This window comes from Podarcis muralis, chromosome 7 (genome assembly GCF_964188315.1).
Source record: "Podarcis muralis chromosome 7, rPodMur119.hap1.1, whole genome shotgun sequence".
In the NCBI taxonomy this organism is placed as follows: domain Eukaryota; kingdom Metazoa; phylum Chordata; class Lepidosauria; order Squamata; family Lacertidae; genus Podarcis; species Podarcis muralis.
The window spans coordinates 9,085,216-9,111,242 of record NC_135661.1 but is presented as its reverse complement, the minus strand read 5'-3'; the positions used below and the strand labels follow the sequence as shown (position 1 = coordinate 9,111,242).

The 26,027-nt window shown below is 47.1% G+C and overlaps 1 protein-coding gene across 2 annotated transcripts; it reads right to left on the bottom strand.

The window, feature by feature from the left end:
- Nucleotides 1-1,625: 1,625 nt before the first annotated feature.
- BRAP (BRCA1 associated protein) lies at nt 1,626-25,970 on the bottom strand. 2 transcript variants are annotated; one of them, XM_028741311.2, is made up of 12 exons: nt 25,722-25,970; nt 23,809-23,970; nt 21,841-22,042; nt 17,599-17,788; nt 14,473-14,586; nt 12,628-12,776; nt 10,809-10,884; nt 9,629-9,767; nt 6,605-6,714; nt 6,207-6,296; nt 5,426-5,529; nt 1,626-4,856 (listed from the first exon to the last, which is right to left on the bottom strand). In XM_028741311.2, the coding sequence occupies exons 1-12, from the start codon at nt 25,801-25,803 to the stop codon at nt 4,496-4,498; spliced, it is 1,779 nt and encodes a 592-aa protein (XP_028597144.1). In that variant the 5' UTR covers nt 25,804-25,970; the 3' UTR covers nt 1,626-4,495. The 2 variants fall into 2 exon arrangements, with proteins under 2 accessions (XP_028597144.1, XP_028597145.1); XM_028741312.2 differs by having other exon boundaries at nt 21,841-22,039; nt 25,722-25,942.
- Between the last annotated feature and the right edge of the window lie 57 nt (nt 25,971-26,027).

Sequence of the window (26,027 nt, the reverse complement as noted above, 5' to 3'; positions counted from 1 at the left end):
GAGTCGCTTCAAAGCAGCATTCGGGGGAGTCTGGAAGAGCGATCTTTGCTCTGTGAATTGCAGTGTAACCAGTTCCACTGAGTTCAGTGGGATTTTCTCCACTAAATATGTATAGCTTTGAACCCACAGACTTTTTAAGGCAGGGAAATAAGCAGTGTCCCCCCCCCCACCAACTCTTCCCATATCCACAGATCTGCTCACCCATCTGGCATCCAGACCCAGGGCAGTTCAACCCAGCCAGCTGGACATTGAATGGGGTGAGTTCTAAGCCCAGGCACAGGTCCACATGGAGATCTCTGGATGCTAGATTGGCGACTGACATCTCCATTTGGCTGACCTTCCTGATTTCTTAAGCACGTAAGCAGAAGACCTTCTTCACTGCATTTATATCCCACGGGGTACATGGTTTCCCCTATCCCAGTTAATCCCTACAGTGACCCTTTGAGGTAGGTTCAGAGGCTGTGACTGACTCCAAGGTCACCCAGTGAGCTTTATGATTGAGTGGGGATTTGAACCCTGATCTCCCAGGTCCTAGTCTAACACCCACATCACCACACTAGCTTCCTGGAGTATTTCTGCTATGGGGCATATATATAAATAAGTACATAATTATGGGAAAAGCAAAATGTCACTTAGAGAAGGCTCTAAAACACTTTCCTTGAAACTTGAATTTGCTTTATTCTGGATTGTTTTGTTTGATGTTTTAATGTGTTGTAAACCGCTTTGAGATTTTTTTCTCTTTAAAAAATAAAGCAGTATAGAAATGAAATTAATATTAACAATAATAAATCCCATGGGGGGGGGGGGAAATGGTGCCTAGACATTTTGTTGCGCTAATTGCGGGTGGCACTGTGGGTTAAACCACAGAGCCTAGGACTTGCCGATCAGAAGGTCGGCGGTTCGAATCCCCACGACGGGGTGAGCTCCCGTTGCTCGGTCCCTGCTCCTGCCAACCTAGCAGGTGGAAAGCACGTCAAAGTATGAGTAGATAAATAGATACTGCTCTGGCGGGAAGGTAAACGGCGTTTCTGTGCGCTGCTCTGGTTCACCAGAAGCAGCTTAGTCATGCTGGCCACATGACCTGGGAAAATTGTCTGCGGACAAACGTCGGCTCCCTCAGCCAGTAAAGCGAGATGAGCACCGCAACCCTAGAGTCGGCCACGACTGGACCTAATGGTCACCAGTCCCTTTACCTTTACCCGTGGTCTAGAGGTAACTGACACTTTGGTCGTCTCTCAAAAGCCACCTATGAACAGAGGATCGATAAAGCCATGTGGGAAGGCTTTTATCCACTAGAGCAGGCATTAGAACGTACGACTTTTCGACAGGAGGCATTCCAGAACTGCTTCACTTGCTCTGGAACAGCCTTGACCAACATGTTAAAAAAAGATACCTGTACCCCTTTTCCCCAGGGCGCATGCCTACAGGCTGGAGGATCTTTGGCCCTTGTTTTAGGCAGCAGTGAATTAGATGGTCTGACTCAGCAAAAGGCGGATTTGTCTCTCCACGTGACAAGCAGCACCCCTAGTGTGGAAGCTCGCTACTTCAATGTACCTTCTTCCAAATCATCGTAGATATTAGTAAATCTGCTATCCAAGGGAAGCACATACACAAAGGCCGCTGTGCATATTTTAATCCAGTTTAATAAAGTCCCATTGCAGATGTTACAGTATATAATATTATAACAGACACCCATATTAATCTATAGGTGTTGCTAGTGTCAGCCAAACTCCAGTCTATCCTCTGAATAAATCTGACTGCTCTTAGCTCAGCAGGGCAAAAAGCTTGGCAGATTTAACAGTGTTCGAACACAGCACAGGTGGCATCTTAAAACGTCAAGCAATTATCCTCAATTTCTAGGACTAGAAACTAAGAAGAAGAAAAACATTTCAGAGGAAATGAAAGGCTTCTCAGGGAAGAATCCAGATCTTGTTCCGAGCCCTGAAATTAGGAAAGTAATGATGCCAAGGAGAGGCTGAGCGTACGCTGATCTTTCCAAAAGATTCCCTGATAAGTAACACATTTCAAACAATTACTCTTGGTGCCCAGGTTCATCTTTATATGACATGGACTTAGTGGTTTTTAAACCGCGCCCTCTCTTTCCGCCTGAACTTTTCTCCCCAGATGAAGAATTTCCCTTCCCTAGCACACCAATATTGCACAAGCCTCATCCTAACTTCGGGGACCCAGGAGGACAGAGGAGATCACGAAGCAAGCGTAACCAAGTGCAAAAATAGGATTGTTTCAAAAAATAAGTAGCGTCGTTTCTATAGAAGACGGGTACACTGACCATTTAGCTTTTAAAATTATCGTATCAAGACTGTACAATGCATGTGCACAGAACTTTTTTTTTTAACAGATACATTTGTGCTACAAAATTTGATCAAAAAGAGTCAGCAGCAAGGAGCTCAGAAAACTACTAGTCAGCTAAAGCTGATAAAAATCTGGTCCTGCAGGTGGCAAACTGCATCAAGTGAGTTTGATAGGCCTATGTTAAGTTGGTGGTGGGGTGGATGCATTTGTTTCCCTTTTCAAAGCAAAACATAAGCATGTTAGCGGAAACTTGTAGGTTGTTGCTGTTTTTTAAACTACAATTTTCAATCCAGCCAGTAGAATACTACCAATGCCAGTATCTCGCCCTGTGGCTCTAGTTTGTTCAGCGAGGGCCAGCACTCATTATACCTCCATCTAGGCAAAGCTTGTACAAAAAAAACCACCAGGGCCTTAAATTGTCGTAGCCCTTGAGGTGTGTGCAACGCTTGCTGCTGAGTGTAAAGTCGCCGCGGACAAGGCAAAAGAGCAACATTTGGCATGGCAAAAAGTCTTCACTTGAGGAAATGTGCCATTTGGAGGGGTGGGGGCAAGACCCAAAGCAGTGCTCAGGTTGCAGGCAGAACCTACCTATTCACAGCTCTCTTAAGATGTCGAGAGGGCATTAGGGCAGCCACAGACATTAGCAAACAAGAGACGAGGTTTGCTTAAAATGCAGGCGTCTGAAGGGGGCAGAGGGTCTTCCAGCCCCTTTCTGACCACCTCCACTTGGTTTCTGTCCTTAGAACCCCCTGAGCAGGGTTCTTTTGTACGGAGGAGGGTTGGCTTCTTAAATACCTGCAGACAAGCTCATTCTGCACAGAATGCTGAAATTCTGCTATTTCCTGCTAAGGGCTAACTAAAATAGAATTGACACACAAACACACATAACCAACTCCCAAGGTAGTTGCAAGGAAAACCACATGTGTGGAACCCCACAGCGGAAACACACACTTGGGACATGGGGAGCGGTTAGGAAGTGAAGAAGCAGTGGCATGGGACAGGTTAGGTACATGCACACAGCTTTTCCACTCTAAATCACTCTCTTTCTCTCAAGGCAGGTTTCAGGGTCTGGTCACATGTGTTCACGTGCAGTGCATAGTCAGGTATCAAGGCAGAAAACACTGGTTGTCAAGAGGAGGGGCATTTGGAAGAAGACAGGGAGAGGATGCAGTTCCAGTGCAGCACAAGGAACTGGGGCATTGTGAATGAACTCGGGGACACCCAGCGTGGTAGTTTTGCAATTTCCCAGAAAGCTCCCTAGCCAGCAGGTCCTTGTTTTGATGCAAGCATCAACCTTTCTACTAAGCACCTGAGATTTCAACAAGGCAAACCTTCAGTGCATTTCCCATCCCTTAAGCAGATTTCTCCCTCGCTTTCTGGACAGCCCTTCAAAGTCTGGACAATGCTCATCGTTAACTCAGCCCTCCGTCTATGATTCACCAGCCAAGGCCTCCCAGAAGTTTTACAACCTGGGGGACAGGCTTAGGACAAAGGCCTCAAAAATGATGCATCTCACAGAGATGCAGTTCTTGCACCCAACACCTCGGAGCTCTTCCAACGCCAACATTCAGCAAGGCTCCTGGCACAAAACTTTCCAGCCGAGCAGAACTTCCCCGCTCGACTGGCAATTCTGCCACTTTGCAGCGCACACCTACCAAGAGGAGAGACTGCCTGCATGTGCTTTCAGCCAGGTGCCTCAAAATCAGGAAAGGGAGCCTGGGTCCGGGCGTACTCCTAGCTTACAAAAAAAGAAGGCGCAAGGCCACAATGTCTCTTCCTGCGCCCCCCCCTGGGAAAAAAGAAATCTAAGGCTCTTGTCATTTTGGTTTTTTTTTGCACTTAGTTTAAAGTATGATTTCAAGCAAACATCTAAAACTTGAACACAGTGTTCTCAGGTTATGCAGCAGAGAAGGGGAGGCTAAATACGGCCAGACAGCCAAGGAGTCACTACATAGTGCCTATGAGTAGCTAGATAGCCAGCAGAGGGAAAGAGCATTTTAAGGGCTGCCAATGGCTGTTGGCTAGTGCACTGGGGTAGGAAAGGCTCTGCAAACTGGTCGCTCATCCCTTGCTAGACTCTTGCGCCTGCTTCACCTGACAGGCGACTCTCCTTCAGCCCCCCCGCCCCCGGCCACCCCTCTGTGGCCAGTTTCAGTAAGGTCAGCTGCGGCCACCTCATCTCTCACTTGCCTCTCTTGCCTCTACCCTTCCGGGATGAAGACTTCCCGGGACCCCCCGCCGATGAGCCGGCTGACGATGCCATGGCAATATTGATCTGTCCATCTTGGATTTCCTGCCTAGCCTCAGCGGGGAGGTGATTGATCTTCTGCTGTGTCTCCAGGTAGAACATGACGTCCCGCAGTTGCTCCTGGACCTCCGTGATCTGCAGGTCCTTCTGCTCACATGTCTCCTTCAGCAGCTTCTCCTCCTCCTTCAGCTTGTTCTGGAGCAAGATCTGGTTGGCTCGCAGGCACTTGTTCATTTCCTGCTCCTCCTTCAGCTCCGTGGTCAGCTTGGACACTTTGGTGTTTAGCTGGGTGCACCTGAAGGGCAGAGAAGGAGAGGGAACTATGTTACATTCAGAGTCTACTCCATAGGATGTGGGTATCAAACAGTAGTCCCAGAGGCCATGCCAAGGTAATTTTATTTACCGTATTTTTTGCTCTATAAGACGCACCAGACCACAAGACGCACCTAGTTTTTGGAGGAGGAAAACAAGAAAAAAAAATATTCTGAATCCCAGAAGCCAGAACAGCAAGAGGGATCGCTGCACAGTGAAAGCAACAAACCCTCTTGCTGTTCTGGCTTCTGAGATAGCTGCGCAGCCTGCATTCGCTCCTTAAGACGCACACACATTTCCCCTTACTTTTTAGGAGGGGGAAAGTGAGTCTTATAGAGCAAAAAATACGGTACTTCATTATGAATGCAGCAGGCCAGCAACACATGCGCATTCGGCTTTTCATGTGCTCGGCAAAACAATTTAAAAACATTTAAAAAGGGGCAAGCGTCCAGGAAAAAAGACTTTGGTAATCCCACCTGCCATTGAACCCAATGTGGTTTGACTGCACATGATTTTGGCTTCTTAAGGATAAACACAACACAAAGCACATACTTCCTTTCGACAGATTGCTTCTCTTTGACCAAGTCATTCAGTCTGTGCTCGAGGGAGTCGCATTTCTCAATCGTCTCTTTAAATTTAGTCTTCATGTTGTTAATCTGTTTTTAGAAAAAGAGAAAATGGCACTTTTCAAGCAGGCCAAAGTCTAACTGGGTGTTCTCTCCATAAGGGTTGTGTGTTCTGGAGTGATTCCTAGACTCTGGCCATTTCCTGGGGGAGTCAGTGAAGAAATTTCAAGAAGAGAGACAACAAAGAACTACGTAAAAAAAACCTAAGAATTTGAACTGGAGCTTCCTCCCTCCCTCCCTCCCTCTCCATTTTCCTTTTGGGTTCTGTGTTTTTAGATTGTAAGCCTTTTTGGTCTTTTTGGGGGAGCCTTTTCTATTGTGCATTATGCAAAGGGCCAAAGTTCAGTGACAAAGCACCCACTTTACTTGCAGAAGGTCCCAGGTACAATCCCCAGGCGGGGCTGGGAAAGAACCCCATCTGAAATCATGGGAAACCATGGCTAGCCAGTGGCAAGAGGGGGTGGTACACTCATGCCATGTTCATCCTCTGCCCCCAAAAGGCCTGGGTAAAAAGGTCTAGGATTCCGTCCAAAATCCTCTCACCCCCGAACTCAGGACCATCAGAGAAGATGCCAACTTGTTGGACCAACTTTAGAGGCAAAAGCAGTATCACCAATTTGCCCAGCCTCCCTCCACTACCAGCATTTCCTTCAACCTGCCATCCTCGGAAGAGCTGAACGTGCCGCTAGCGCCCATAAGAAACTCACCTCTTCAGCCGTGTCCTTTTCTATTCGGACTATCTTGTTCTCCCAGTATATACGCTGGGACTCCAGCTGACTTGTCAGCAAGTAAGAGTACTGTGTTCAGAAGGAAAGAAGAGGCAATGAGAAGGCAATATTCCACAGGGAGAGCCGTTCCTGCATTTGACATGGGTCTAGCATTCTGCCCTGACATTCCCACAAACTCAACAGCTAGCTTGCAACTGGAAAGGACCTGCGGCCTCCGTTGTCCGAGTGCCATTCAAGCTCACACGTAAACAGAGGGCTGCCTGTTGTCTCCATTCGTTTGGGTTACTTTGCATTACCCACCCAACTTGCACCAACCGTTAAGGAAGCCAGAGAGAATGTGCAAAAGCAAGAGGGGAAGAAAACCAATGTGGACTTGCCTCTAGTTGTAATGCGTCGATCTTCTCTTCTTGGCATATGTCCCCCTCGCACTCATACTGAACTAGCTTCCCGTCTGTTTTGCTGGCCACTAGCCGGTGGACGTAATTGTCTAGAGAGAGAGAGAGAGACAAATGCAACAACCCTGACTGACTAGCTCCAATTTCCTATTTGGAATTACAAATAGATACAGAAAGCAAGAGTAAAATTCAGTTACCAATTCTACCCACGCCCACCATACAACAAGCCCACCCTGTTGTGAATCTCAGAGGCGGAGCACTCAGCTACTTCCAGTCTCACCCTATAGGAGGGGCCCTGGTAATGAAGATGGCTGCACTGCCGAGCTAGCCAGCTCAAGCTCAGCCAACCTGCTTCCTGCAATTGTCCCACAGGACCCAGGACCCTTCTTGATTAAAGTTCCATCTAACTCAGTATTGTCTATAGTATTACCAGCCATTCACAACCTTGGATCCATAGATGTTGTTGGACTACAACTCCCATCATTCCTAGCCAGCTTGCCCAGTGGTCAGGGCTTATGGGAGTTGTAGTTCAAAAACATCTGGGGGATTTGCCAGGTGTATACATCAGAAAACCTTTGAATTCCCAATATTTCTATAGAGGCTAATATCTTGCTTCATTTGTGACAAGGCAATTAAAGCAAAATGAAAAGGCGTAATAAAGACTTGTACCTAAAGGGTTAAATTGAGATACGTGTTTTTTTTCTTCCTTGTGTTGTTTGTTCTTGGGGTGTTTTTTTTTTGGGAAAAAACAATTTTTATATATAAATGAACTTTTATATATATAAATAATATGCTTGCGTGTAAAATTTGCGTTTGTTACTATGTTGCTGATTGATCACTTGGGCTTGTGCACACAATTACCGTGATCACTTCCATCTTAAAAGCAGATATATAAAATCTATATATAATGGACTGTGGGTTGTATACAAACTATTGCATACACGTACAAAGCTGTCCTGATTCAAAGAAGAAGCAAAACCTGTATAACATTATTACTACTTGAATGCCTCTGTGACTTATTAATTTTTTCATTTTAAATATAAACTTTTTTTGTGGAGAGTATGCTTAATGTTTTATTATTTTGCCTCCTCGCTTCTGCTCCTTTGTAAATACATTTTGTTCTGTGTGACTTGGTTTGGAAATAGTTAACTGGTACTGTAATTTGCATTAAATAAAAAGTAGGTTAGCCTGGACATGAAATAATAATAATAATAATAATAATAATAATAATAATAATAATAATAATAATAATAATAATAATAATAAACATCTGGGGGCTCGAGGCTGAGAAAGGGTGGTCTATACTGATTGGCACTGGCTCTCCAGGGTTTTATACAGGGGATATTCCCACCCAATGTGAAAATGCCAGGGAATGAACCAGGGACCTTCTGCAAGCAAAGCCGGTGCTCTGCTACTGAACTTTGGGGAAACTTCAGTCCTGGTCTTTCTTCAGTTCCACCAGAGGAAGTATTCTGCATATGATTTGCAGAGAATTCAGAGGACAATACAGTGGTGCCTCGCAAGACGAAATTAATTTGTTCCGCGAGTTTTGTCGCCTTGCGATTTTTTTCGTTTTGCGAAGCACGGTGTCGGAAAAGTTTTGGAAAAGCTTCAAAAATCACCAAAGTCTTCAAAAACCTCAAAAAAGGCTACCACACCGCGTGCTATGAGTTGCTCCTCGAAGTCAAGTCGCAACTGTATTAACGGTGTTAAGAAAAAGGAAACAAACTTGCAAGACGTTTCCGTCTTGCGAAGCAAGCCCATAGGGAAAATCGTCTTGCGAAGCAGCTCAAAAAACCCTTTCGTCTTGCGAGTTTTCCATCTTGCGAGGCATTCGTCTTGCGAGGTACCACTGTACTACAGAATTTATGATACTGTCTCTGGGGAAAAAAAGAAATGGAAGATTCTAGAGGAGAAGATTGTGATACTATCATAAACACAACAGGAAATGTAATTTGAACATACGGAACTGGGCATGAATTAAAGAATATATAACAAGGGGGGAAATTATGGAATATTATCCGAATATTTGATTGCAGTGGAGATTTTATAACACGGCCACGGATGGAAGGATTTACTATTATTCTATATGGAGGAAGAGTGGTGAGAATTAACACAGGTAAAGTTAATATCAAAGAAAGAACATGGTTGACTTTTACCAGTAATAATAATAGTTCAGGAACCCCTCTTGGACTTTTTGTGAGAAAAAGAAATGAATGATTCTGAGACACTCTGACTTAAAAGAAATACTGTTTAACAGAAAGTAGAAAAGACGGGTGTTATCATGGACTGAATGTCTTAATCTTTTCTTTTTTTCTGTAACTGGCAGATGGAAAATCAAATGTCTTTTTTACTTTTCTGTAATGTTACTTTTCCTTTTGTCTGTTGCTTTCTGTCTCTTTTCTCTCTTATTTTTTTCCTTTTCCATTTTTGCATCTCTCTTTTTCTTTCGAGTCATATGTATGGGGCCTTTGCTAATGTCCAGGGATTGTGTACTCAAGGGGGTGGTTCATGGCTGATGGAGGTCCCTGGGTGGGAGACAGGGCAATGTTGGCCTACCTGGGTGAGAGGCTGGGAGTAGGAAGGGAGGATCCCAGGTAAGAGCTGGGAGGGGTGCCTACCTTCTGTGGGTGGTGGGGGCTGAGAACTGCCTTTAGGAAAGGACTCTGTACTCTTTTTTCACAGTAATTATCTTACTGTATTGTGAAAAACTTTAATAAAAATCTTCTAACGAGAACAAAGAACAGTGTTCTGTCCGGCTCAGTACTGCCTACACTGGCTTGTTGTGGCTCTCCAGAGTTTCAGATGCAGACTGATGACATTCCCAGCTCCCTTTTGAACTGAACCTGGGACTTCCCACATGCAAAGTAGATGGTCCACTTTCCCTAGAAGGGCCAAGAGCCTGACATGGTACGAGGCAGGTTTGGCTCGGTAGCTAAATGCCGAAGCACAGATTTAAGGCTCAGCAATGGCTGCTCCTCAAGCAGTGTCAGGTAGAGGAAATACCTCCAGCGTAGTCCCAGACTCTGTGATTGGTCAGCTGCATGGCGTAGGTGTGCTGCGTCTCCTCAAAGTGCTTGTAGGCGTGCCGGCTAACGTAGCGCCCACATCCAATGTGCCCGCAAATCAGACATATCCACAGGTTCTGCATGAAAAGGATTGTACTGAAGCTCAGAAAAAGCAGGTAGACAACCCAGGCCGCAATCCATACCCTTGCTGCAATGTCCCAACGAACAGTGGAATAGCGGGTTTTGAGTAAACATGCAAAGGATCCCATCGTCGGGCACCGAGAGAAACAGAGGGACACTCAAAGGTGGGCTGGGGCAAGCTGGGCCAGGGGGGCAGGTCCTGCTTGCCTATCAGGTGCCTAATAATAATAATAATAATAATAATAATAATAATAATAATTTTGTATTTGTACCCCGCCCTCCCCGGCCAAAGCCAGGATCAGAGCGGCTAACAACAGGTTAAAAATAGCACAGTGCAAATAAAATTGCACAATCAATTAATTAAAATGCACTCTAGAATCAATTCAGAATCAAATTAATGGCAACCATTGGGTTAGGAGAGAGGGAGTCAGACTGTGCCTTGGCCAAAGGCCTGGTGGAACAGCTCCATCTTGCAGGCCCTGAGGAAAGTCCCGCAGGGCCCTAGTCTCTTGTGACAGAGCGTTCCACCAGATCGGGGCCACGGCCGAAAAAGCCTTGGCTCTGGTCAAGGTCAGCCTAACCTCCCTGTGGCCCAGGATCTCCAAGATGTTTTTATTAGAAAGACCGTAAGGTCCTCCGTGGGACATACCAGGAGAGGCAGTCCCGTAGGTACGAGGGTCCTATTGCGATATAGGGCTTTAAAGGTTAAAACCAGCACCTTAAACCTGATCCTGTACTCCACCGGGAGCCAGTGCACCCAAGACTTTACAGATGTGCCAGTTTGCCTTAGCAAATGGGAAATTTGTTTCTTTCTTAGCTTATCTTTTCTTCAAGCAACTGCATGAACCATTTGCAGTTGGGTGGGGACACCCTCTGCGTCTTCTGATCCCTCCTTACTCCAACCCTTCTCCCAATGAGATTTAAAAGTGCATTCAGGGTTGGTTAGCCTGGAGCGAATGGTTCCCTCTGTAAACAGCCCCCGCTGCAGACGATACAAGTATCAGCATAAAAATTGCCCCTGTTCTGTGCCCACTCACTTCTTGGACTCCACACTCAAAGCACTTGTTCTCTTCCACAGGTTCCGGCGTCTGGCAGTACCTGCACACAGGACACCTGGAAGAGGCAGGGGAGAGAGAAATGGTTACAATCCAGGCCGATTAACTTGTGGGAGGTGCAGGGCAAATCCGGCTGCTGCTGAAGTACGACTGCCAGCATCCATGAGTCCAGCAACCTGCAGAGGGCACTGCCTTGGCTATCCCTGCTCTAGCCATTTTAAGCACTTCCTAGATAACTCAGTAACTTAAAAGAGAAAGCCAGGGCAGGAATATAAGAAATCTGCTAAGAATATGGGATGGGTTAGACCAGGGGTCAGCAAACTTTTTCAGCAGGGGGCCGGTCCACTGTCCCTAAGACCTTGTGGGGGGCCGGACTATATTTTGAAGAAGGAAAAAAAGCAACAAATTCCTATGCCCCACAAATAACCCAGAGATGCATTTTGAATAAAAGGACACATTCTACTCATGTAAAAACACCAGGGAGGCCCCACAAATAACCCAGAGATGCATTTTAAATAAAAGGACACATTCTACTCATGTAAAAACACGATGATTCCCAGACCATCCGCAGGCCGGATTTAGAAGGCAATTGGACCAGATCCGGCTCCCCGGGCCTTAGTTCGCCTACCCATGCACCAGGCTCTATGCTGCTATAAACTTTGCCTGCTCAGTGCTGCAAAATCCAAGAAACAAGAGGACCTTAGTTTGCCTACCCATGGGTTAGACTAAGCAACCCTCACTGCTGAAGAGACAAACAGAAGCAGAGGGAATAAAAAGTAGCAACAACGTGGTCAAAAAGAGCTTTTGAAAATCGGGTCCACCTTGGCCAAAAGGGTACGCCGTCATCTTTAACAGTTTCAGTAATTTTATCTTGCCCTATATCCTAGGTCAGGGAATCACATAAGCGGTGTCCCTACGTTTAATTTTCTCTTATTATTGTAGCAACTCTTACAACCTGAGGAGGAGGGTAGGGCACATATGCCAAAAGCTAGTCTTGTAAAATAGGTTAGAAAGAACGGCTGGCCCAAGGTCATCCAGCGAGTGGCACAAGGAGGAGTTTGAAACCCAGACCTACTTTGGTCCAAGCCCTGCCCTCCATCCATCCATCCCATCACCAAGTGTATGTGCATAAGTGAAGGCTTCTTCCGTGAAGCCATGAGCACGACCACATCATTCTGTACCCCCACGGCTGTTAAGCCCAAGTGCTTTTTCTCTTCCTTTCCACCTCACAAAAAAACGTAAGAGCAGCCCTTATCAGACTAAAGGCCTATCTAGTCCCAGCACCTTGTACTCACAGTGGCCTCTCAGAAGCCGACAAGCAGGAACCGGGCACAACAACACTCTCCCCAGCAACTGATCTATAGGCAGGCACCATACCTCGAACACTTGCGGCAGTGTCGGGTTATGAACTGTTGACTATTTTAGATGGGGACCTGCCCTACTGTGCAGACTAAAAATACTGGTGTTTATATAGCCCATAAAAGTAACATGATTTGTTTAAAAAGTCAAGTGAACACACTAGATCAAACCAAGTCCAGTTTGGGGGAGGTTTGTTTAACCTACAGCCCTCCAGGACTTGTTGATCTCGTCCACCCCAGGCAGCAGGGCAATGGATCATGGATGATGGCAGTTTCAGCCTAACTCAGGGCACTGGCAGGTTTTCTGGAACCCTCACATTTAGGCCCACTGCTAGATGTTGGAAGGGCAACAAAACTGGGAAAGGCACGCAAACAGCTCTCTCTCTCTCTCTCTCTCTCTCCCCCCTCCCCGGCAATACTCCAGAATGAAGAGAGCTTCTTACGTGGTGTCCTCCCACCGCTGCAGACACTGGCTGTGGAAGCTGTGGTTGCAAAGCGTTGTGAGAATCCCGTTGACGGACTCGTCCATTCTCTCTAGGCAGACAGTGCACTTGGGGAGCTCAGTCAGGTCCATGACAGGAAGACTGGCCCCCTGCAGAGGAGGAGGAGGAAGAAAAAAGGCACATCCAGATTTGTCAGGGTGCTACTCGATGGCACATGCAACCAAACACATATTTACACTGGCAATGTGTTCATTTCCGCCCATTCTTCTTCTCGCCTTCTCAATAGCGAAAGGGGATTCTAAGCCCACCAGCCACTTCATAGAGAGGCCAAAAACAGCAGTGCTCATCCATGGCAGCACACAGAGCAGTAGTGCCCAAAAAACCGAGCCCAGGTTAGAAACAAAAGCCCGCCTGACAAAACAAAACAGGAAGATCATGTTTGGAGATACAGCTTTGATGGAAAAAATTAAGCCAGTGTCAGATTAGCTAAAGTTCAGGCTAAACCTGGTGCATATATGGCTTCCATTTCTCATACAGTGGTACCTCGGGTTAAGAACTTAATTTGTTCTGGAGGTCTGTTCTTAACCTGAAACTGTTCTTAACCCGAAGCACCACTTTAGCTAATGGGGCCTCCTGTTGCCGCTGTGCCGCCGCTGCACGATTTCTGTTCTCATCCTGAAGCAAAGTTCTTAACCCGAGGTAATATTTCTGGGTTAGGGGAGTCTGTAACCTGAAGCGTATGTAACCTGAAGCGTCTGCAACCCGATGTACCACTGTACTTATTTATTCCTCATTTGTAGGTGCTAAATCATCAGCCTTACACGGGATGCAGATTTCTAAATAGATTTAATAAACTAACATGATTCTGTCTTTATTTTCTATTCCTTATTTGTCTTCCCTATGCAAGGGACGCGGGTGGCGCCTAGGGCTTGCCGATCGAAAGGTCGGCGGTTCGAATCCCCGCGGCGGGGTGCGCTCCCGTTGCTCGGTCCCAGCGCCTGCCAACCTAGCAGTTCGAAAGCACCCCCGGGTGCAAGTAGATAAATAGGCACCGCTTACTGGCGGGAAGGTAAACGGTGTTTCCGTGTGCGGCTCTGGCTTGCCAGAGCAGCGATGTCACGCTGGCCACGTGACCCGGAAGTGTCTCCGGACAGCGCTGGCCCCCGGCCTCTTGAGTGAGATGGGCGCACAACCCCAGAGTCTGGCAAGACTGGCCCGTACGGGCAGGGGTACCTTTACCTTTACCTTTATGCATGTATTAGCTTATGGGAATAAACCGCAAGAGCCCTGCATTGGCTTTGCTGTCATTGTTAGCTCTTTACTCCACCTTTTAGATGGTACAAAATGCCTGGAACACACTCAATGCTTTCCACCGACTGCATACAGTACAGGAAGATCACTAATGGTGGAGAGTCTGTCATTCAATATGCCAATCCCACCCCCTCCAATTACAGTGGTACCTTGGTTCTCGAATGGCTTAGTTGTCGAACAAATCAGCTTTTCTTCCTCTAAGCAGAGTCCTGGGCAGTGAACAATGATCAACAAACCCGGAAGTAAGTGTTCCGGTTTGCAAACGTTTTTCAGAAGCCAAACATCCGACATGGTTTCTGCTTGAGCCATGCCTTGGTTTTCGAACAGTTTTGGGAGTCGAACAGACTACGTTTGACAACCAATGTACCACTGTACTGATCTTCTCCCCAGACTTCCTCAGAACACAGACAGAGACAAGTTCTTTTGTAGACATTCACAATTCTTGCTGGAACCTTGAGGTGCTGCATCCAGCTGGCTGAAGGGACCTGGGACCCTGAGAGGATGCCAGAGTTGGAAAAGTGTGAAGGAACTTACGTCTTCTGACTTGAAGACCTCTGCCCTCTCCACGTAGACCAGCTGGCAAACATCCTCTTCTATGGAATTGAACTGCCGACCATTGCAAGTCATGTAGAAGCTGTCGGCATCTGCCTACAATTAAAGCAAAGGAGAAGAGACCGAGCTGTTTAGATGGAGAGAGCACAGCCCACTACAGTGAACAGCAGGACAGAGGCACCTGTGCCAATAGGAGATAAACTGAGATTACTTCCCAAGCCAGTGGTGCTCACACAGTCCCCTCAGAATTTAGAACACTTTAAAAAAAAGGAAATACTGTATTTTTCGCTCTATAGGACGCACTTTTTCCCCTCCAAAAATGACGGGGAAATGTGTGTGCGTCCTATGGAGTGAATGCAGGCTCTTTGGCTTCAGCGATAGCAATGCGAAGCCTCCGAAGGGCAGAGGGAGAGCTCCCCCCGTGCTCCGGAGGCTTCGCGTTGCTTTCGCTGAAGCCCCCAGAGCGCAGGGAAGGCCCACTGCGCTCCGGGGGCTTCAGGCAGCTATCCGCAAGCCTTCAGAGCGCAGCAGGAGTTCCCGCTGCGCTCCGAAGGCTTGCAGATGGCCGCCTGAAGCCTGGAGAGCGAGAGGGGTCGGTGTACACCAATCTCTCTTGCTCCCCAGGCTTCGCTTCGCTGGAGAGGCGCTGCACAGTTTTCCCTCTCTGCGCAGCGCCCCTCCAGCGAAGCGGGAGGAAAAATGGAAGGGGCTCCGTTTCTCCTACCACTTCACTGAAGGGGCGCTGAGCAGAGAGGGGGAGAATTTTTTTCCCCCTGTTCTCTCTCTCCCCCCCCCCCCCAATGGTCCGGTGCGTCTTATAGAGCCAAAAATACGGCAAGTATTTATAATGCACATATCCTAACTCTGCTGAAAGCTCAGATGCTGCTGCAAATGTTTATTTTGAAAGCACCTGGAGCTGTACAGCACCAAGATTAAGCAAGGAATAGGTAAGATACAAAATTTATAGGTGCCAGAATAAAGTTTAAAACCCAGATTCAAGTTTTAAGAACCCTGGGATTTTCCATATATGGATACTGCTATATTCTAATCCTAATTTCACAAATGCACATGAAATACTTGTATGTGTTTTCTGGTCAGGTTTTATTGGAGACAGCCCACCTCCAGCTTCCCTGCTTCTTGCCATCTTAATGCTCGTTCAGAATCCCCCAAGCCCACCTGAGTCAGTGCTTCAAGTCAAACATACAAACTGAATCATTTTAGACAACTGCAAACTGCTTGTGCTGTGTCTAGTAACTGACTCCTGGCTGAAAAACATCTTCATGTATGCGACAATGGCAGTGAGAGTTTTAATGGCACAAGGATGGAAGACTGAAGAAACCCCAACTAAAGAATCATGGCAAGAAAAATTGACGGACTATGCAGAACTGGCAAAACTGACATACAAGCTACGGGACAAGGATAACTGTGACTTTAAGGATGAATGGGAACCCTTTACAAAGTATTTGAAGATGCAACAAAGCGAACTGGACTCATTGGCTGGCTTTGAATAAACATTCACAAAGTTTTTATTGATAATAATCAGCTAAAGGATCTATACAACTGTGTAACATGCAGAAAACAGCATTTTTAGAGAAATCAAAGACTGGAACTGAGGGAAGTCGGGGGTGGGGGTGGTTTTGTGGGGAGAGGGAGGAAAAATGGGGGAAAATAAAGATGATATGTTTCTGGATAATACGTTTTGTTTTAATTTTGAAATTTAAATTTGTTTTAAAACAGGTCGGGGAAACCGAACCAGGTCGAGGAACAGCAGGATGGCGGCGCTGCGCCTCCCTGCTGTCCCCCGAGCTTGTGGGGCTTGCCGATGTCTGCCCGGCGCGAGGGGCGCTCTGCTTCAGGGTGCCCCGCCCGCCGGGCGGCAGGCTGCTATCCGCAGCGTGGGGAGCCCTGCGGGGAACTCCTGCAGGGCTCCCCACGCTGCGGCTGTATGCCCGGCGCGAGGGGTGCTCTGCTTCAGGGTGCCCCGCGCGCCAGGCTGCTATCCGCAGCGTGGGGAGCCCTGTGGGGAACTCCTGCAGGGCTCCCCATGCTGCGGCTGTATGCCCGGCGCGAGGGGCGCTCTGCTTCAGGGTGCCCCGCGCACCAGGCTGCTATCCGCAGTGTGGGGAGCCCTGCGGGGAACTCCTGCAGGGCTCCCCACGCTGCGGAAGTATGCCCAGCGCTAGGGGCGCTCTGCTTCAGGGCGCCCCGCCCACCAGGCGGCAGGCTTCTATCCGCAGGGCTGCCTAGGCTGCGGAGGTGTTCCCGAAGCGCCGGGCACTCTGCTTTCAGGGCGCCCGACGCTCCGGGAAGCAGGCTGCTATACGCAGCCTAGACAGCCCTGCGGGACCTCCCGCAGGGCTGCCTAGGCTGCGGATGTCTTCCTGAATTCCTGGAGAGCGAGAGGGGTCGGTGCGCACCGACCCCTCTCGCTCTCCAAGCTTCAGCGAAAGCCTGCATTCGCCCCATAGGACGCACCCAGATTTCCCCTTCATTTTTGGAGGGGAAAAAGTGCTTCCTATAAGGCGAAAAATACGGTAACTCTCTCCCCTTCAAAAGTCTTAACACTCTAACACAGCCTTCCCCAATCTGGTGCCCTCCAGATGTTTCAGATTGATGGGAGTTGTAGTCAAAACACATGGAGGGCACCCAGTTGGTGAAAGGTTCTCCAGCCGTCAGAACAATCACACAGAAGGTACCCATGGACAGCATAACCAGTTAAACCATTTAAGACAGCATATTGGGCATATGAGCTGGTGGTGGGTCTCACAGACCTTTATGAACCTAAAATGGCCTCCAGTAGCTCTGGGCTGCCTCCAGGTGCTCCACAACAGCAGTTTTAGGAAGGTACATGCAGAAGAGCATAGGTTTTACTGCTGAATGTGACTCAGTGAATGGTTAAACCTGTTCAGTGGTTACTTGGGTTTAAAATTTGTTTCATTTTTGCTGGGGTAAAAGTGTGCTTGCGAATCTTGTTCACTACTTCTGGCATCCTGGGAAGAAGAAACAGCTAGGTGTTTCTAAAGCATTTTTTGAAAGCACTGTGTACTTGGAGAAAACTGTCCCCCCCCCCCTTTGGCCAAAGTAACATTTCATCTCTTGGCTTTTTACCTGTGTACTAAATTTGATCAGGGCCATGTACTGGTTTGGGGTGGAGTCTCGTATGATCTTCATGTGCTCGATGACGTCATAAAAGGAAGCCACAAACTTCATGAGGTCGTGGCTGGTCATCGTGGCAGGCACCGTGAGAATACACAGCATGGCACTGCGCCGAACGTCTTCTTTCAAGGAGGTCATCTTGCTGCATGGGAATTAGAATGGTCAGTACGTTCACCGGCATTTCGAAAGCCTCAACCCACCAGTGAAAGCCTTAATTAAAAAGCACAGATGTATTACGGATCTACTTCATCCAAAGGCTCCCACAGTACAGATAATTTGTATAACAGGGTCTTCTGAAGAGGAAATGTATTACCTCTGTCACTTTCCTGCAAAATTGCACTAATTAACCCAATGTGGTTTCCCTCCAGAGGTTTTGAACTCCAACTCCCATCATCCTGGCCATTGTCCGTATTGGCTGGGGCTGATAGGAGTTGGAGTCCAAAACATCTGACATCATGCTGGATACTTCTGGATTAATCTGTAACTTTGTTTCACTATAGGTTTGTCAACCCCACTGAACCTGGTTACCTATTACAGAAAATCACTGCTGTGATAACAAACAGTACAGCAGAAAGGCTCATCTCAAGTTCATCAAGAAGATGATTAGCAAAGGAAGACGGGCTTCCTTGGTAGGCAGCTGCGAGCTACTGTGGATCTTCTTTTACAACAGGAGTGGGCAACCGCCAGCCTGCGGGCCAATCCTGGCCCACCAAGCCATTTCCCCTAAACCATGCCCATCAGCGGACTTCATGGTTTAATGCACCACTGGATACATGTGTCTGATGCGCAAATATTTGTGCTAGAGTAGCATGAGAATGAGAACTTAAAAGGAAAGGGGTGGGGGAGAAACTCACAAAAGTTTCTGTAAGGTGGGTGGCGCTGTGGTCTAAACCACAGATCCTAGGACTTGCCGATCAGAAGGTCAGCGGTTCAAATCCCCGCGACGGGGTGAGCTCGGTCCCTGTTCCTGCCCACCTAGCAGTTTGAAAGCATGTCAAAGTGCAAGTAGATAAATAGGTACCACTCCAGTGGGAAGGCAAATGGTGTTTCCGTGCGCTGCTCTGGCTCGCCAGAAGCGGCTTAGTCATGCTGGCCACATGACCCGGGAAAACTGTCTGCGGACAAATGCCGGCTCCCTCGGCCTATAGAGCGAGATGAGCGCCACAAATCCAGAGTTGTCCGTGACTGGACCTAATGGTCAGGGGTACCTTTACCTTTATTCCCCTTTAAGATTGGCACGAAAGGTACTTTGACAGGTGGTCAAATTTGGTCCCCTAGACCAGGGGTCTGCAACCCGCGGCTGCGGAGCCGCATGTGGCTCTTTTACACCTTTGCCACGGCTCCGGGGCAGATACTAGCGAGGGGAGGAGGCGCATTGTGCGCCCCGACACTCCCCACTGTGGCGGGCGCTGTACTGGCTGTGACATCGCATGGGGGAGGTGCGTGCGTTAGTCACGCACCATCCCGACGTCACCTTCCCGCCTGCTGTCAGATCGCGGCTCCGGAGATATATTTGTTTTAAATGTCGCAATGGTTTTGCGGCTCCCAGTTTTTTCCCCCTTTGGAAACGGGTCCAAGTGGCTCTTTTTGTCTTAAAGGTTGCAGACCCCTGCCCTAGACAGATCCTAATAAGTACCTGACCTGTGGAGCCAAAAGTGTTCCCCACCTGATGTCAGGAACAGGCAGGCCACTGTCTCCCAGAACCAGGAAGGAATTGAAAAGGGATGCAGAGAGAAAGTTTCTATGTAGGAGCGCTCTCTGGCTGTGTGCACACAGCCCACTGGGGGAGGATAAATAAACTGGGGTGAAGGAAAGGGGGCGTCCTGTTTCAACTGCTGCATAGTCCACAGAGCTCAGACCTGGGAATAGCTGCCTAGATTCTACACTGGTGTGCGTAGGTATTCAGAGCTGCAGAAGCGACCGCAGATGTTATCTTTAACAATAAATACTTAACTATTGTTAAGTATTTATTGTTATCTTTAACAATAAATACTTAACTATTGTTAAGTATTTATTGTTATCTTTAACAATAAATACTTAACTGTGGCTGGATGGTTACGTGGGAGCCGGTTGAAGCTAAATCCTTCGAAGACAGAGGTCCTGTGGTTGGGACGGGACGATATGGGATTGGGGGGGGGGGGCAACTCCCATATCTTGAGGGGGCGCAATTAGTGCCAGCACCGTCCGTTAAGAGTTTGGGTGTAATCTTCGACACCTCCCTTTCCACGGAGGCGCAGATTGCAGCTATAACAAAGGCGGCATTTTTCCATCTCCGCCAAGCTAAGCAGTTGGCTCCTTACCTCTCTCGCCCTGACCTAGCCACTGTGATCCACGCGACGGTCACCTCCAGACTGGATTATTGTAACTCGCTCTAAGTGGGGCTGCCCTTGAGACTGACCCAGAAACTCCAGCGGGTGCAGAATGCTGCAGCAAGACTCCTTACGGGGTCTTCGCTGCGAGATCACATTCACCCGGTGCTATACCAGCTGCACTGGCTCCCGGTGGAGTACAGGATCAGGTTTAAGGTGCTGGTTTTAACCTTTAAAGCCCTATACGGCCTAGGACCCTCGTACCTACAGGACCGCCTCTCCTGGTATGCCCCACAGAGAAACGTACGGTCTTCAAATAAGAACATCTTGAAGGTCCCAGGCCACAGAGAAGTTAGGCTGGCCTCAACTAGAGCCAGGGCTTTTTCAACTGTGGCTCCGATCAGGTGGAACACTCTGTCACAAGAGACTAGGGCCCTGCGGGACTTGACATCTTTCCGCAGGTCCTGCAAGACAGAGCTGTTCCACCAGGCCTTTGGCCAGGGCACAGCCTGACTCCCTCCCTTGGCAATCTTCACGGAGCTCTGGCCCAATGGTTGCCAGTGGCTTGATCCGAATTAATTTTACAATGAATGATTTTAGAGTGTTGTTTGTGCTGTACTTTTGTACTGTTTTATTGTTGTTAGCCGCCCTGAGCCCGGCTTCGGCTGGGGAGGGCGGGATATAAATAAAATTTATTATTATTATCTGCCGTGTGCATTCCTTGGCTGTGAACCACCCATGGCCAGCCCCCGCCCTACAATGTGCAGCAGCTGAAGGAATAGCTGCATTACACCTTGATTTGTGCAAGTCCATAAAGAGGCCCAAGACTCAGGGCAGTGTTCAAGATATGAGCAACCGATTTGCACCCTGAAATATCCCAGAACCTTCTTCAACATACAGGGGCTGCGTAGCAATGCACAGGGTTCCTAAATACCGTATTTTTTGCTCTATAAGACTCACTTTTTCCCTCCTAAAAAGTAAGGGGAAATGTGTGTGCGTCTTATGGAGCAAATGCAGGCTGCACAGCTATCCCAGAAGCCAGAATAGTAAGAGGGATTGCTGCTTTCACTGCACATCGATCCCTCTTGCTGTTCTGGCTTCTGAGATTCAGAATATTTTTTTTCTTGTTTTCCTCCTCCAAAAACTAGGTGCGTCTTGTGGTCTGGTGCGTCATATAGAGTGAAAAATACGGTAGGTAACAGGAGTTTCCTAAATGGTAGAGAACCACCACCGTAAAGAAACTAGTGCAAGATTGTGCTGTCAAACGTAATAGATGTTGAACCAAAGTGTAAGTAAATATTTCAAACCAATAACTTTCCCCCAAACACTTTCCCAGACCTTTTAAAGCATCAGTTAAGGCAATTATAACCTCCCTGGACTTTATCCTGCTGCTACTTTCTTTAATTGCACTTTTAAAAAAATGACTAAACCAGAGTTACCTCTTCCAAAATAAATAAAAATAAAAATCCAGGAACTGGATTTATCACATTTAAGAGAGTACCTAGGGATTTGCCTTGAATTAGGTTCCGAATTTGGCCTAGTATTGTCTATTCTGGATGGCAATAGTTCTCCAGCATTCCAGGAAAAGAGGAACCTATCCCAGCACCCACTAACTGATTCATTCATTTATTTCTTAGACTTATATCACACTTTTCCTATAAGGAGCTCAAGGTGGTACCCATTGTTCCCCCTTTCTCCATTTTATTCTCACCACCACCCTGTGAGGTAGGTTAGGCTGAGAGTGCCCATTTGAGCAAGCAATACGTGTGCTCTTCCACTGACTTAAAGCCCTTCCCCTAAGGGAGCAGGAGTTCCACAACAACCATACATGGCTTGGATCTGTGACCCGCTTCGCACAAGCCACATAAGAGAAGCACTTCCTTACTTTGTCTTGTAGAGGTGCATGATGCCATGAACTATTTCAACTGACGGGTTTCCACTGAAAAAGGAAATCTGGTCTGGAAGCTGCTTCGAGGGGGAATCCAGGGCTGTCCCAACACCCCCACTTTGGCCATTATGTTTACTCCGGTCATCGGGGGAGGATGCCTCAGACGCTTTGCCTTCCTCCATCACTGCTTTCAACGCTTCTTTTTTCATGAATCAAGAAAAGTATAGGTCAGACACTGCCTGCGTGAAAGATTCTTTTTTTATATATAATAATGTTTATTACTTTTACAACAATTTAAACAAAAAAGAAAAAGCACAGAAAAAACAATACATTACATTACAATACATAGAAACACTAAAACATTAAACTAACAAGACAAAACAAAAACAGTTTAAAAACACATCAAAGCAAAAAAGAAAAAAGAAAAAGGGGAAAAAAGAGAAAAAATTTCCAATATCTTATCTTTCTTTCTTTCACATATTTCCACGACCTCCTCACACCTCCCTTTTTGTATTCCACATCTAATAATTATCTCAGCAATTCCCTTCCATCTTCCCCTGCTTTCTATCCTATAATTATCTTAACACATTTCAACCTTATTTTTCCTTCAATACTGTATAGATCTATTTATACTTAATTCCTTATAACATTTCTACTAAAGCCATATCACTTCATTCCAACATTCTTTTAGCATTCATTAATTTTACAATGTTTCTGTAGATAATCTTTAAAATTCTTTAAACTTCTGCGTGAAAAATTCAACTGCTCTTCTAAAACATTATTTCCATACATTATAAAGGGAATCTACTCAGAAAGGGCCCTTTGTAAATTGTGTACATCAATGACTACTTCCAAGCCGCAGTTCACTATTTACCAACCCGGGAGAATGTCCAACAGAGTCAGTGAAACCAATCTGAGGGTTTTGTTTTGAGTAGGTGACTTGCAAACTGGTCCTCCAGACTATTTAGTCATAGAAAGGATCAAGAGGCCACTGACAGCTCAATTCCATGCACACTGATTCCAAAGCAAGCTCCAGTGTGCCAATGGGGATTGCTTCCAAATAAGTGTGTTTAGGATTGCAGCTCTAACCTAGCAGTCAAAAGGTAAAGACCACAACGCAGCCCCTAGCAATTAGAAACATTTCTCAGGTTATGTTTGGTCACAAAAGGCTGCACCCAATGAAGGTGTTCCATCCGCACAAGGACTTCTGCATGTGCAACAGAACTTCCCCTCCCTCTTTTCTCCCTACCCCCACAACCAAAGCCTGCTCCAGAGGATTGCAGGAAAACCCAGAACAGTGGCTCAAAGGGGTGGGGAGGGCAGGCAGGGAAAGGTCTGTTATGCTCATGCAAGTCCTTTCATGCAGTTCAAAGCATTGTAAGGTAGGAAAGTTAAAGCCTGATTCAATACTCCTTCATATCATTGTAGAATTATTAGAATGGGCTTTCCCTTTCTGACTCCCTCTAGACTACCAAGTCCCATCAACCAAAGCCAACATGGCCAATGGTCAAAGATGCTGGGAGTTGTAGTTTAAAACACCTGGAAGGCATCTTGATCACTACTCCTTCAATAGGCAGGCATCAGTTCTAAGAATACTTTAAAACTTTAGAACAATCTTGCAAACAAATCTACAGAAGTTGCAGACTCATAACCATTCACTGTTTGGGGCATGTCCTCGTCTCTAAGAAACAAGGGCCGAGAGCCAAGTCTGTTCCTGTCCTGCCCTCTCCCCCAGCCTAGACAGTAACAAGAACAACAAAGTGTTCCTGTTTGGTCAATTAGTTCATTCTGGCACTTAACAAGTCTGATTTAGTAATGGTCCTGTTGTATGGCTAAGTAGAGAGGAAAAAGCTCACGCTATCATATGCATGTTAACTGGCTCTGCCTGACACCCACTGATAGTTGTACATTTTCTCGAAGCAGAAACTTGCACCTGCATTCTGCCCAGAAGCACCATACCAGTACCTGCATCAGGCTTTATAGTTTCAATGATCATATCAGTCATCTCCCTGCGGCCAATGTGCTGGTGAATGATAGCTGCTTTCTCGACAGGCTCCTTTCCGTCTAAGGAGGCTGTGGCAGCTGCTAGTGATTTCTCCTGGATTTCCTCATCAGACATTTCAGTGGCTAAACAAAAACAGTGATGTGTATTATTATAATAGCTATCCACAAGCTATAACAAAAACAACAAAAGCAAACACGCCCTTTCAAATCTAAATGATTATATCCATTGCAGTTGAACTAGCCTATTAATTCATTCTTCTTTAAACTTGTTGTAAACTATCCAGAGTGGCTGGGGCAACCCAGTCAGATGGGTGGAGTACAAATAATTAAATGTTTCCGGCCTCCTATTGGTTCTGCATTTGGGCTACAACACACCTGTGACATCATTTAGCTGATCTCAGAGGCACTTGTAGATACAAATCAGGTCATGAGCAAAGCATTACACACACACACACGCAGTGTAACCACAGGTATCCGGGTTTTCCTGTTAGAGCAATTGATAGGATGCTTAATTAGAAAACTGCCATCACAATATTATTATGAAAGGGCCCTGTTTGATAGGGGAAGCACAAGACCCTATCTCCTTCTTGCCATTGTATTAAGTTATTAACAATCTGTCACGTAAAATGACAGACATATATGCAGAAACCAGGAGTTTGTAGCATTACCCAGGGGGGAAATTAATCATTTTCTTACATTTTCTAAGATGTCACAGATGAAGATGAGGGCACACTTCTATACCAGTGACTGCCTATTTTAGAAGATGAAGAAGAGTTTGGATTTGATATCCCGCCTTTCACTCCCTTTAAGGAGTCTCAAAGCGGCTAACATTCTCCTTTCCCTTCCTCCCCCACAACAAACACTCTGTGAGGTGAGTGGGGCTGAGAGACTTCAGAGAAGTGTGACTGGCCCAGGGTCACCCAGCAGCTGCATGTGGAGGAGTGGAGACGTGAACCCGGTTCCCCAGATTACGAGACTACCGCTCTTAACCACTACACCACACTGGCTCTCTTTTAACGCTGCAGGGCCTGCAAGACAGAGCTGTTCCACCAGGCCTTTGGCCAGGGCACAGCCTGACTCCCTCCCTCGGCAATCTTCGCGGAGCTCTGGCCCAATGGTTGCCAGTGGCTTGATCCGAATTAATTTTATAATGAATGATTTTAGAGTGTTGTTTATGCTGTACTTTTGTACTGTTTTATTGTTGTTAGCCGCCCTGAGCCCGGCTTCGGCTGGGGAGGGCGGGATATAAATAAAATTTATTATTATTATTATTATTGAATTATTGCCTCGTGTGTACATCCTGCATTCCCAAACATATCACACATTCTGGAAGGGATTTGTCCTGTGTTGTGCACACATACTCTGCATTACCTTCTCTGACATAGGCTTCTGCCAGAGGGTTTATTAGTAAACCAGTAACACCAACTTTCCAACTGTTGTTGGAGGGCGAGCCCTTTTTCATTTGAAACATTATAACGCTCTATGTAGATCGATGCCAGTAACTCTTCATAGTAAAGAGCAACAATATGAAGCTTGTCATTAACTTGGGAGCACTGCTCTACCTTGCTCAACATGATCTACTTCAACCGGTATCACCTCTGTGTGATCTCACCTACAGAGACATCTGCTCTTACATAAGCGCCTTTTAACTAGAGGATACAATTCGGTTAGGCTTTCTACCTTTGGGGATAAAACAATAATAATTGCTGTGCTTTAAAAGTTGTGCTTTTTTCTTGTAAAACACACTGGGGGTCACTGTAGTAGAATTTTAAAAAGATTTATGTTTTAATCCCTCTCTCAGAGACTTCCCTCTCTTTCTCTCCACCCCCCCCCCCGGCTTGTTCCCCCCCTCATTCTCCCCCGAGCCCCCTCACCGGCCGCGCTGTAAGGAAAGCCGCCCGGCACGGGCGAAGTCTCGGCCAGCTCCAAGCGAAGGACCACCAGCGACACACTCATAGGGCCCGCCCTGGAGGGGCTCCCGAGCCCGCGGGGCCCGAGCGGGGCAGGGGAAAGGGGAAAAGAGGCCCAAACCGCCCCTGAGGCGCCAGCTGTGGCTCCTGCTGTTGTTCCACCGCCTTCGCCGCCGCAGCTCCCTAGGATTATGAGCCACTTCCGCCCCCTGGCTCCCTGACCCTTGACCCCCGCGCGCGCGCAGGCGCAGAGAGGGAGCGGCAGAGGGG